Source organism: Dreissena polymorpha, chromosome 7 (assembly GCF_020536995.1).
Source record: "Dreissena polymorpha isolate Duluth1 chromosome 7, UMN_Dpol_1.0, whole genome shotgun sequence".
NCBI classification, from domain to species: Eukaryota; Metazoa; Mollusca; class Bivalvia; order Myida; family Dreissenidae; genus Dreissena; species Dreissena polymorpha.
The window spans coordinates 86,128,818-86,142,770 of NC_068361.1; the positions used below are offsets into that span (position 1 = coordinate 86,128,818).

General features: G+C 36.6%; 1 protein-coding gene across 4 annotated transcripts in view; it reads left to right on the plus strand.

The window, feature by feature from the left end:
• The window catches only part of LOC127837575 (3'-5' exoribonuclease 1-like), a 68,181-nt gene that overhangs the window by 12,058 nt on the left and 42,170 nt on the right, over positions 1–13,953 (plus strand). Inside the window, exons 6-7 of one of the 4 annotated variants that reach the window (XR_008029341.1) lie at positions 1,140–1,294; positions 2,969–4,050. The exons of 2 other annotated variants lie outside the window; for them this stretch is intronic. Coding sequence is in view for 1 of the 2 variants with exons in the window: in XM_052364817.1 (XP_052220777.1) it covers positions 1,140–1,294 (155 nt within the window). In the remaining variant the exon portion in view is untranslated. The remainder of the gene's footprint in view (positions 1–1,139; positions 1,295–2,968; positions 4,051–13,953) is intronic. One more of the 4 variants, XM_052364817.1, reaches the window with a different exon arrangement.

The window sequence follows — 13,953 nt, forward strand, 5'->3', positions numbered from 1 at the left end:
GTCCGTCCGGAGCCATATCTTGGAAGTGCTTTGGCGGATTTCATTGAAACTTGGTATGAGTATATATATGGATAAGAGGATAATGCACGACAAATGGCATTGTACACCATCTGTTAATAACCGAGTTATGGCCCTTTGTATCTTGAAAAAATGCTTTTTTGAGTGTCAAATATAACACTTTTGTGTCCAGAAGCATATTGGCTAGGGATATCAATTCAACAAATTTGCTTGTTCAAATTGATTTTATCCGATCTTTACCAAACTTGGTCAGAAGTTGTATCTAGACAATATCTAGGTCAAGTTCAAAATATGGGTCATGCCGGGTCAAAAACTAGGTCACAGGGTCACTTAGTGCATTTCAAGGATTTAGCACGGTGTCCGTTCTCAAATTGAAGAAGTTTTCATGTGATCTATTCCAAACTTGGTCAGAAGCTGTATCAAGACAATATCTAGGTCAAGTTCGAATATGGGTCATGCGGGGTCAAAAACTAGGTCACGAGGTCACTTACTTCATTTCAAGGATTTAGCATGGTGTCCGCTCTCTAATTGGAGTATTTTTCATCTGATCTTTACCAAACGTGGTCAGAAGTTGTATCAAGACAATATCTAAGTCAAGTTTGAATATAGGTCATGCCGGGTCAAAAACTAGGTCACGGGGTTATTAGTGCATTTCAAGGATTTAGCATGGTGTCCGCTCTCTAGTTTATGTGGCTTTCTGATTTATTTTGATATTCTAAGACATTTTTATGCCCCTGAAGGTGGGCATATAGGGATCAGACTGTCTGTTCGTCTGTCCGTCACTCTTTGCGTTTACGTTTCGAAAAATGCTCATAACTTCTATGTCGCTTCAGATAGCAATTTCATATTTGGAATGGATGTGTATATGGAAGGCCTTTCCATACGCACACAAATTTTGACTCCTGTGACCTTGACCTTGAACTTAGTGTCCGCGTTTAGGTTTCGAAATCTGCGTTTAGGTTTCGAAAAAAGCTCATAACTTCTACCAAGCGTTTCTAGGGGACATAAATCATCCTATGGTGACAGCTCTTGTTTGTTAATGTTCTTATGTTGCTATCCATGATTACCTCCCCTGGTTAATGTTAAGTTTTAAGTCCTAATTTTGTGATTAATGTTTGCAGGCCATGGGACATGTTCAGGTTCATGTTCTACCAGTGTCAGGAAAGCCGTATAGAGATGCCTGCATGGTCTAAGGTCTGGATAAACATTCGCAAGGCCTACTGTAATTTCTACAACTGCGGTCGCGGAGGAATAGAGATCATGCTCCATAATCTGGGTATGGATACATTGTTCCACTATTTAGCCTAGAGAGTACCACAAAAATACTATTGTATTGTAGATAATATTGTAATAATGTTTGTGGAATTATTTATTAAAATGTATGGTTTTGTGTCCCATGTAAGAGGGGGATGTGGGCTGGGGAATATTAAAAAATTCTTGTTAGCAATTTCTGGCATATAGCAGTTGAACTGTCCGTCTGTCTGTCTGCCTGCCTGCCTGTCTGTCCGAAAACTTTAACATTGGCCATAACTTTTGCAATATTGAAGATGGCAACTTGATATTTGGCATGCATGTGTATCTCACGAAGCTGCACATTTTGAGTGGTGAAAGGTCAAGGTCAAGTTCATCCTTCAAGGTCAAAAGTCAAAAAATACAATCCAAAGGAAGTAATAAGCTTTAAAAGGGAGATAATTTCCAAACCTGCCAAATGATATATTGAAATTTTATTTCTAAGCAGTGCAATTGGGGGCATTGTGTTTCTGACAAACTTTTCATATTGTGATAAAATATTATTAAACATGACATTTTTTGTTAGGGACTAAAACAAATTGTCAATCTATGAATCTTTTCTATTTAATATCATGTTAACTGTGAAATAATCAATATGTTGTACTAACTATGCAACATTTTAAAAGAAATATCAATAGTTTTAAATTTGATAGATTAGAATATTTAAATAAACGTTTATCTTAATAATTCTTTATGTTAGTGTGTCCTTATTGATGAAGATATATGTGGATGTTTTTTTTACAAGTTATTTATTACAATCCAATGTGTTAAGTACATGTATATGTTGAGTTTAGTTTTAGACCTATTAATTAGAAAGTATGCGTCTCCTAGGCTAGAAAATGCAAAAAGGTTCTTACTAATCTTGCAAATATTCAATTGGATGAAAATACAAATATTTTTGTGTATACAATGTTATTCCATCCATTAAATGAGCATAAGATTATGAGTAAATATCATAGTCAAATTAGATTATCGGCCATATCATCACATGATACCCAGCCCTTAATTTAATGGTAATTAGCCGGAATCGGGCAGTTTACTCCCTCTTGCATGTCGTTCAGTTTTCACAAATACTCATCTAGCTTTATGTTTATTGCCCTGCAAATAAAATTTTAGAAGGGGCATATCTAAGTCTCTATCAATTGGTTGTTTAGTCAGCTCTTATAAAATGTTTGTTGATGGAACTTTCTCCTTATTTACAAAGTCTTTAAAATGAAATTTCACAATCTGCTTAATATATTATTAACCCTTTCCCACTCAGCTTAATATATTATTAACCCTTTGCCACTCAGCTTAATATATGATAACCCTTTGCCACTCAGAAGCAAAGTGAAAATGGCTATGTGCAAACAGCATAAAACCAGAACAGCCAGCAAGTAACTCGCAGTCTGTTCAGGTTTTATACTGTTTGTTGGTCATCAGTATCTAAGGTTTGGAGATGAAGCCTTTAAAATATTAATCTAGTAAGAAAGGTCCTTTAATAAATTTAACTTTCAAGGGACTACAAATGCGTTAAAATACGTATCTAAGAGGTAAAGGGTTAAACCTGACACATAACAGCCTTTGCTCTAGCTAAAACTTTCCATCAAAGATGTTAGTGATGACCTTTCACATTTCTGATGATCATTAATAATTCTTAGTTTTACCTTTTATCCAACAGGTATGAAATTTGAAGGCTCGCCACACAGTGGCATCGATGATGCAGTAAACATAGCGCGCATAGCGATTAAGATGCTCTCCGACGGTTGCTGCCTGTCTCTCAACGAGCAGATCCAGATCAAGGTCGACCCTCGAGACTCGAAACGCGAGGCCCGTTATGTGGTGTACCACGAGCCTCGCAAATCACGTGCTGCGAGAGACTGTGATGAAAACAGTGAGGGAGAAGCTGCGGAGGAAATTGACGGTGATTACGGTGGAGATTACTCAGGGGAGATAAATCATGAGATGGAGAGGTTACACATTGATATGAGTGAGGTTGACGATGGGGTGGACGATCTGCTGAGTTACTACAAGCTGCAGAAGTCTTGAAGGCGTACATAACATGTCCTGTAGTCAACTTATACATAGACTTACGACCAAGGATAAACACATTTTCCTTATATTTGGAAAAGTGATGTTAGGTTGAGTAAGGATTGAAAATAATCAGGGGACTTCTAGCAAATTGTACCTAAAATGTGTTGCATAATTGCATTTTAAGATTAAGCCTATGAATTCTGCCTGTTTTTTTTTCAACTAGTGTTTTAAAATAATAAGTGGAAATATTTTGTGTCAGTTGTGTTTCTAAGATATTTATTTCAATATTCAAGATTTTGATGGGTCATAATTATTTGAGCAAAGTGGCGCAATAACATGTCTTATGCCATATGCACCTAGTAGCACCAGGAGTAGTAGGAGCTTCCTTGTCCGCTGATTAGACAGTGCAGGCTGGTCTAAAGGTACGCTGGCTACATATTGCATAAGACTCACTCCTGCATAAACCAGCTCATTTTTGTCCCCTACCCGTGAAACCGGAGGGGACTTATGGTTTGCGCTCTATCTGTCTGTCAGTCAGTCTGTCACACTTTTCTGGATCCTGCGATAACTTTAAAAGTTCTTCATATATTTTTCATGAAACTTGAAACACGGATAGATGGCAATATGGAGATTATGCACGTCATGTCATTTTGTTCCTACGTCAAGAATTCTGGTTGCTATGGCAACAAATAAAAAAAAATACTGACAATGGTGGAGTTTCACCGTTAGGTAACAATATTGCTTGGCAATCTCTTGTTACACCTACAATAAGGTTGTACCATAATACAAAATGTTTAACTTTATACTGGTATATGGCCTGGTCATATCTCATGATAAAAATATTTCATACCAGAAGAGAATAATGTACAGTTAGCTATAATATTTTCAATGTTTCTTCCCAAAATAATAATCTTTTTCATGCTTAGCTGTTTTATTCTTATGTGATACCGGTATTACGATATATACATGTAGTTGATTTCTCTACCACCAATTTTGTATTCACTCTACTTATTTTATATTGTATAAATGATGTAGAAAGCCCAATTGTACTTTAATAATGTGTTTGTTTAGTGCATGGCAACATGGTGCTGTTTAATAAGCAATTGAATGCTGTTGCCAATTGGAATTATTTTTCTTTTCTATGTTTATTGCACGCCTTCAAATGACATAGACAACTTATGTACTTGCATTAAGCATTTTTCTGTGAAAGTTAATTAGAATTACATTTGTAGTACTAGTTTATTAAAAAAATAACATAATGCTATGGACTTACATAAGCATTCAAAATATTTTCCAACAATAAATTACCTATTAAAGTAATAACTTATTTGTGATTTATCTAAATTTTGCAATTATGCTAATGTTAAATGCTCACTAAATTATCCTTTTTTTCATAAGGGACCTAAATGGGACCCTGATGGCCTTTATCAGTAAACTTTGAGATGCTGCAGATTACATTGTTTTATTTAATTAAATTATATCTCATTAAAGTCATGAATATTCTGTGAAATCTTGTATTGGGCAGTTGTTTCTTTGACTTTTTTCCCACCACTTTTAATTTGATATTTCTCAATAACAGATAGGGGTGTTCACTGTTGTTATTTTTAACAAAGGCTGAATACTTTTTCTCTAAAATACTCAAAGGGGAGATTAAGAGCAAAATATCATGGTTTTGCACATTGCTTCTGTTAGCTTTCACCCTGCTGGCTTCTGAATTGTTAGCTCCATCTGTGAAATTAAATATGCGTTTGTAAGTATTCACTGGTAGATAATAATTATAAGAAATGAGGCAGGACTTGTCTTGGATTTAGTATTTAAAAGAAAATTTTGCTAGACTGGCTGGGCTGTTAACCCTCTGTTTTTAAGCAGTCCAATATGCCTTTTGTTATCAAGATATGTCGCTATTCATTTACAATTCATTTACGGTGTTGTATATGAGTGTTTATCAGTGGCACTTTGGTAACAGTATATGCATGGGTAACCGAAGTACATGTCAATCTCATACTGCACCATTGTAAAATCTAGCTATGCAAAATTTACCATGCACTACAACACTGAGAACATTTTAACTATTCAACTACTATTTTATGTGATCCATGGTCTATACAGTACACCTATGAATATTTGCAACGTTTTGGAAAGAATTGATGCATGTATATTACAATAAATAACATCTTACATTGCAAGTTCAAAATATGAGAAATAAAGATAATACAACAATTTCTATTTGGAGTATGAAAATACAACGTGAATGTTTTGGATAGTATAAGGTTTATGTTGGGTCACATTTTGCAATTGCATAAATTCTGTAGTTAAAGTCTTAAGCACATCAGGTCAAATCATAAGGGTATCAAAGGCATCTTTTGTGTTATAGGCTGCATTCTCAACATCAGGGAGCATTAAAATGTACATCTATATCACCATATTACGTGTTGACTTTGTGTATGTGCTGCCTCGTGTTGTACCTGTTTTTAGCTCACCTGAGCACAACGTGCTCATGATGAGCTTTTGTGATCGCTTTTTGTCCGTCTGTTGTCCGTTGTGCGGCTTCAACATTTGCCTTGTTAACTCTCTAGAGGCCACATTTATTGTCCAATCTTTATGAAATTTGGTCAGAAGATTGGTTTCAATGATATCTTGGATTAATTCGAAAATGGTTACGTTTGCTTGAAAAACATGGCTGCCAAGAGGCTTGGCATTTTTCCTTATAACACTCTAGTGGCCACAGTTATTTTCTGATCTTCATAAAACTTGGTCAGACGATTCATCCCAATAATATCTTGGACGAGTTCGAAAAAGATGCCGGTTGGTTGAAAAACATGGCCGCCAGGGGGCAGGGCATTTTTCCTTATATGGCTATAGTAAAACCTTGTTAACACTCTAGAGGCCACATTTATTTTCTGATCTTCATGAAACTTGCTCAGAAGATTTGTCCCACTGATATCTTGGATGAGTTCAAAAATGGTAACCTTTGCTCGAAAAACATTGCTGCCAAGGGGCGGGGCATTATTCCTTATATGGCTATATATGGCTATAGTAAAATCTTGTTAACACTCTAGAGGCCACATTTATTGTCCAATCTTCATGAAACTTGGTCAGAAGATTATCCCAATATTATCTTGGACGAGTTCGAAAATGATGCCGGTTGGTTGAAAAACATGGCCGCCAGGGGGCGGGGCATTTTTCCTTATATGGCTATAGTAAAACCTTGTTAACATTCTAGAGGCCACATTTATTTCCAATCTTGATGAAATATGGTCAGAAGATTTGTCTTAATGATATCTTGGATGAGTTCGAAAATGGTTACGTTTGCTTGAAAAACATGGCTTCCAAGGGGCGGGGCATTTTTCCTTATATGGCTTTATAAGGCTATAGTAAAATCTTGTTAACACTCTAGTGGCCACATTTATAGTCCGATCTTCATGAAACTCGGTAAGAAGATTCATCCCAATAATATCTTGGACGAGTTCAAAAATGATGCCGGTTGGTTGAAAAACATGAACACCACGGGGGCGAGGCTATTTTTCTTATATGGCTATAGTAAAACCTTGTTAACACTCTAGAGGTCACATTTATTTTCCAATCATCAAGAAACTTGGTCAGAAGATTTGTCTCAATGATATCTTGGATGAGTTTGAAAATGGTTTTAGTTGCTTTAAAAACATGGCCACCAGGGACGGGGCATTTTTCCTTATATGGCTATAGTAAAACCTTGTTAACATTCTAGAGGCCACATTTATTTCCAATCTTCATGAAATTTGGTCAGAAGATTGGTCTCAATGATATCTTGGATTAGTTCGAAAATTAATATGTTTGCTTGAAAAAAAAATGGCTTCCAAGGGGCGGGGCATTTTTCCTTATATGGCTATAGTAAAATTTGTTAACACTCTAGAGGCCACATTAATTTTACTGTCCAATCTTCATGAAACTTGGTCAGAAGATTCATCCAGATAATATCTTGGACAAGTTCAAAAATGATGCAGGTTGGTTGAAAAACATGGCTGCTTGTGGGTGGGGCATTTTTCCTTATATGGCTATAGTAAAACCTTGTTAACACTCTAGAGGCCACATTTATTTTCCGATCTTAGTGAAACTTGGTCAGAAGATTTGTCCCAATAATATCTTGTTATCTCAGGTGAGCGACGTTGGGCCTTTCAGGCCCTCTTGTTTTTATAATAAGATCAATCACAGTTGTTGATAAAGTTGGTTCGCCATTGATTTGTTGTTACATACAATAACTATAACAATTATAAACACAGCCTAAATTTGACCATATTTAGTCTGTAAATGAAATGTTTCTGTTTCAATATTGTATGTTATACTTATTTGTTTACATGTTATATATGAAGCAGCATCAAGCAGAAATGGTGTGACTTTATTGCTGATAAGTCTGCCAATGTGCGGCCTGGGACAAGCTTTGTAAAATGTGTTTCTCCAATCTCTAAGATAACAAATAAATATCCTCCCAAATAACGAGGAATCTCGAACACAGACTTCGCGTTTTAAAAACAGTTACTAACATAAAAATATATCAATACCGTAAATACATTTTGAAGTATTATAACTCATAGAGACCACAGTTTACTTTTAGAATGTTGTTTACCATTATTATAGATTAAATCATATATAGCATTAATTGTTAAAGATGTTATTATTAATAAGTGGGAAAAAAATGAACAATAAAACTATTTATTAGCATATACAGTTAATTCATAATTGAATTATTCGAAATTCAATAAAATTCTTAGATCAATAATTTGTGTTCAGGCTAGTTAATCTGCTTGAAGTAACAATTAAGCGCTGTTTGTAGAAGTTACTCTTTAAAAAGTATTTTTATCGCCATTTTATACAATCGGAATAGTTGATATGAGCTCGACAGAATTTCACTTTTATCTTGTGGTCTATTTATAAAAAAATATGCAGACATTTTCCATTTATATTTTATAATTTTCACAAATTCAATGACATCAAAACAAATAATAGACTTGAAGAATGGATAATATGGGTTTAATAACTGCCCCAGCATTGAGTTGCAGCATTGAACTTTCCTTTTATAGAAAATTGTCTTTTGTGTAGGCTACATTAAATAGCAATTTCTCTATATGAATGAAAATGACATTATGATAATAAAATAGTATCACTAAAATAATGTATGAACTTGCTTCTTGAATATACCGATATACCGTACATGTGGATCATCTGCATTTTCTAATTATGAATGTCTATCTGCACTCCGAACGTATCCAAGGGTTATCGGTATACATTAAACGATTGTTGAATGTTTTCATTTCCCAAATTCTGGCAATTAGCGCTATTCGATTGGCATTCAATTTTCCGGCTGCATAAAATTACCCAAGAAATCAAGGTCAAAACCATATGACAGATACGCCGTAAAAAAACATATCGACAGAGAAAGCGGAGTTTCTTTGCTCAACTTGTTTGTAAGTGATAACGATGAACTGTGATATTTTTTAAGAAAATGTTCTTAATGTCATTGCGCACTAACGCTACAAAATAGTTGTCAGTCCGAGCAAAGAATACAGTTTTAAGGTACGGCGAAGTGATTGATTCATTCCAATGTATTGTTATATAACAGAGTTCAAATGTTCGGAATGGGCTTGGTGTATCCGAAATGATTAACGTTGCCCATTTTGTGTAATAAAATGTACGTTTGAGGTTTAAATAAACAAAACAACGCACATTACGGTAGGTTTTTTGGAAGGTAGGGATTTTATTGAAGCTTAATGTTCCTCTTATACATTTTTACACTGAATTTATGTTCAAAATATGCAAAATGCTATCCTTTAACAGTAGTTTCAAGTGAAGATATTACAACAATACACTTATCGAACATTTGTCTTTACAGAATTATAACCGAATTATCAAATGGACAGAAAATTATATCCAGTGCCGAGGCGCGATAAGCACTTTAAAAATGTTTAATGAGGTCTGATTTTCATTTCAGTGAATTTTAGAGAGTAATGATAACCCCTAAACCCCAACCAGTTGACACCGTCAGCATAGGAATCATGTTTCCCTTTAAGATATAAACCGTTGATGTTCACCGCATGACACTTGTTGTACCAGAATCCACCTTTGTACGCCTGTGCACATGTGCTTTCTGGGCCGTTATCGACAGTGGAAAACTGCACGTTGTTGTGTGTGGGAGTTAACGAATCTGTGACGTTCCCGCTGAAGAATGCAATCGATGATCTATACAGATCGGATTCTGGTCCCACAACGAAGCGTCCGTACTGAGCAACGCGATAGTCGTTTTCAAAATCCTGCAACTCAATTCTCAGTTCATTGGGTACTGTTGAAGTAAGTCGGTGTATGAACTCATTCCCCAGCCAGAATTCACCTTCCAGGGACCCAAATCCATAAGCATAATCGATCCAGGGCCTGTTGAAGTTTTCTGAACCGTCTTGTCTCCGTTGAATCACAGTCCAGCCACCCCCAGCAGTCGTTTGATCGCAGTAGACTTGAAGTGGTCGCCAGAGAGTCGATGGCTTGATGGTGTAAACACCATTAGCAGTAAACCCTTGTCGGAGCAAGTCGGAACAATCTGTCAACGTACACAGGGATCCACATTTTGTTTGTTGCCCTGGGTTGTAGGTATTGTTCGCTGAAACGGTAACACCAAGAATAAACAGAAAACAGAAATCACATATCCTCGCCATGGTTATCATATTAGAAACTACAAGTTACTGCTGTACGTATATCCGTTATATATATGTGTCAAGTTTAACAAAACAGAAGTATATTTCGAAATGATACTTGTGATTGGTCAGTTTTGACGATTGCGCATTGGGTATTTCGCGTAAACATTGAAACAAGATTACGAATGCGGCGTTTGAATACGCAGATTAATGTAATTGATTGCAATTCATAAGTTTGTTCTTTGAAGCGAGGCATGCATAGGCGGATATTTCCCCAAGCTTTTCTTCACAAATACATTACAAGTTTATCGTTGATATGGTGTGCCTTTATACGTGTGTGTAGTTAGACTACGCGGCCTGTTGAATAAAACAGATTAAAACATAAATCCTTAGCAATTTTACCATATTGAGCATAATTTTTGGGCTAGTTTTTTTAAATTTAAATATATAAATCCTATTGAGCGTTTTAGCCTGCTAAGCTTCCTATTTAGCCTTTTAAGCAAGTTTATTAGATAGGTTGAAGCATACATCATATTTAGCCTTTGTAGCATTTTAAACAGCCTATTTAGCCTATTTAGCAAAATAAGAAAGTATCTATAATAAGACAAAATATAAAGCGTATTAAGCGTACTGACTATAATTGCCCAATTAAGTTACAAGTTTAGCCAATGTATTAAGATAATAAAATATGAAATGAAAAATAATACAGCACACTACGCATATTTAGCCTATTTAGCATCATTCTTAAGATATTTGAAGCCGCAGTCCCTTATAAGAACGAATGGATATGGCAGTCCGAAGACCATTACCACGGTGACAACACGGCAGCAACACGAACAAACGCGACAGCAACACACAATCAGCACGGCGCTCACACGGACTTTCCCGGACATACTCGGTAATGCTACGGACCAAAACGGAAGGGACACGGGGATAGCACCGGATAAACACGAACCAACACGGCATTTTCACAAACCTACCCTGACCTATACGACAAAGACACGGGAAATAACGGCAGCGATATGAGACAAATATGATTTGCTCTGGACCGACAATTAAGTGTATGAAGCAAGTTGATGTTCGGTGGTTACACGAGCCACTTCATGAAGGCGAATGCATCAGCCGCAGCGATGTAAATGGCATTGGTATGACGTTGTTCGATAAAGGTTTAGTATAACAACTCCAAATTCCAAGATCATCCGTCATGATTGCGATGCAATAGTTGTACAATTTGCAGAGGAACTAAATCCCTATCCTGAAATGCCAGATGGGTGATATAAATCGCTAAGCAGTTCGGTGACCGCTGGAAGTTGCACAACTGTATTGTTGCCTTGGACGAGACGCACATCGCGATACTGTGACCTCGGCGTGTGTTGCCTTGGAAGAGACGCACATCGCCATACTGACGAGACGCACATCGCGATACTGTGACCTCGGCGTGTGTTGCCTTGGAAGAGACGCACATCGCCATACTGACGAGACGCACATCGCGATACTGTGACCTCGGCGTGTGTTGCCTTGGACGAGACGCACATCGCGATACTGTGACCTCGGCGTGTGTTGCCTTGGAAGAGACGCACATCGCCATACTGACGAGACGCACATCGCGATACTGTGACCTCGGCGTGTGTTGCCTTGGAAGAGACGCACATCGCCATACTGACGAGACGCAAATCGCGATACTGTGACCTCGGCGAGTGTTGCCTTGGAAGAGACGCACATCGCCATACTGACGAGACGCACATCGCGATACTGTGACCTCGGCGTGTGTTGCCTTGGAAGAGACGCACATCGCCATACTGACGAAACGCACATCGCCATACTGACAAGACGCACATCGCGATACTGTGACCTCGGCGTGATGGCTCTGTGTTCTTCAACTACAAGGGTTACACTTCCAAAGTCTCCATGGCCTTGGTAGACGCAAAGCACGACATCATTTGGGCAGACGTAAGCAATGGATCTGCCGGTGATGCTAACGTGTTAAACAACAGTGAGCTGAAGGAAACCATCGACAAGGGAATGTTTGGCCTACCTGATTCAGAACCTTATGAGAACGATGTTGTTTGCGTCATCGTTTTCTTAAAATATTTAAAGAGATTTAACAAGTAAACCCAAAAATATAATACAATCATATATGTGAAATCAGAGTTTTGTTAGTGAATTACTTTTCATGAGTATTCAAAAGTGAGTATCTAAAGACAATACTTCGTGATAAAATTTAAGTCATCATTCTTGGTCAAAATACCAATATACGAATACAATCATAAGCATATTGTCCTCAACATAACTGTATCAAGCATACAGTGTTATTCAAAGGGGCCTTTTCACAGATTTTGGCATGTATTGAAGTTTGTCATTAAATGCATTATATTGATAAATGAAAAAATTGGATAAAAAAGCTCCAGTAAAAAAGGGATACAAAAGGATACAATTTAAAAAAAGAAAAAATTAAGCCTCAACTGGGCTCGAACAACTGGGCGGCCCTGGAGTCCTGGAGTAAAAGTCTACCGTTAAGACAACTCGACCATGCTAATACAATTCGTGATGTATTTCATACTTTATATAAGCAATCCTCGTAGTATCACAAACTATAACGACAACAACAGAACTCTCCGAATTATTGAATCGTTTCGCGTTGTAACGCTTTATAATTTTCAGGTTTTTAAATCGTCAAAAGATGCATATAATGGATATTTTAGAGCATGGTCAATGTTCAGTATTACTGTTTCCTCACAAATATCATAACTACAACTAACATTTTCGAATCTGAAACAACTTTTTTTAATTTTGTCAATTTACCTAAACGTGAAAAGGCCCCTTTAAACAACATTGCAGAACAAGGACAGATTGTTGAAAGGAAAGTTCACAATTCAAAGAACAGACAAACAAAAAAAGGTCAATATTAAATACGTGGCTTACATTTGTCCAGCATGAATATAATTACAAATAACTTCAGAAGAAGTGCAAATAATAAAGAGCCAAATCTCGCAACAAAGGTAAAATAGCGAGTCGAAGTCAAAGGTCAAAACATAACGCTGCACATAACTAGGATTGTCAAACAATCTGACGAAGAGTTTCATGTTTACTGAGATGGAGTGGCTCACACAAAAGCTAGATCCTTATGTAAACGTTCACAAAAAGGTCTATATTCAAATATTACAGAATGTGCAACCTTTGTTTTAAATTAGTTCCAAGTGTATGTGATCATTGTGATAATGACGCGATGGTGGTCACTAGTTTTGTTCGATTGCCCCCCGTTGCTTTTTTTATGACTAGAACTTGCATATTCAGTAGTTCCAATAATCCAACTCTCAGCTTTATACCCGAAAGGGTTGCTGAGATTTGAGAGTTCACAGAGCCGTCACAGCACAAATTATCAAAGGCTCCGGGGGGTCCGTATAAATGGACAAGCATGTTCATCTGCAAGGCAGAAATAGACATTATCAAAGCACATGCGCATGCCATGACTAACTATTAACCCAGAACCTTATTATTAACTAAAAAAAAACAACTGCATCTGTTTACTATGATATATAATGTTAACAGGTTTAACATGTTTATTCCATTTTAATAAAAACTTTCTTAATTACAACGAAACATTTCAGTGCCAACTGACAGTCCTTTTATGTGTATTGAATTTTGAGTCATCTTGTCGTTCATTTTAAATTGATGTTACAATCGAAATTGTTCGTTTTAAAAGCTATTATATTTTAGGTTTGCATCCGGCATTTATGTGTGTAGCCGAATTTAAGTGCTCCCGTAACACGTAACGATAACATATTTATAAATATCCTAAATTTGCTATTGCAAAACAAGCGTATTTGTTTTGCCTGAATCGCATTGAAATGATGGAAAATCCTGGTATAAATGATCAACAACGATAGCATAATTGCACAATTTTTGACGGTAGGGATTTATATTACTGCGTCTCATTTATGTATATTTGCCACATCGTCTGGTCGTTAAGATG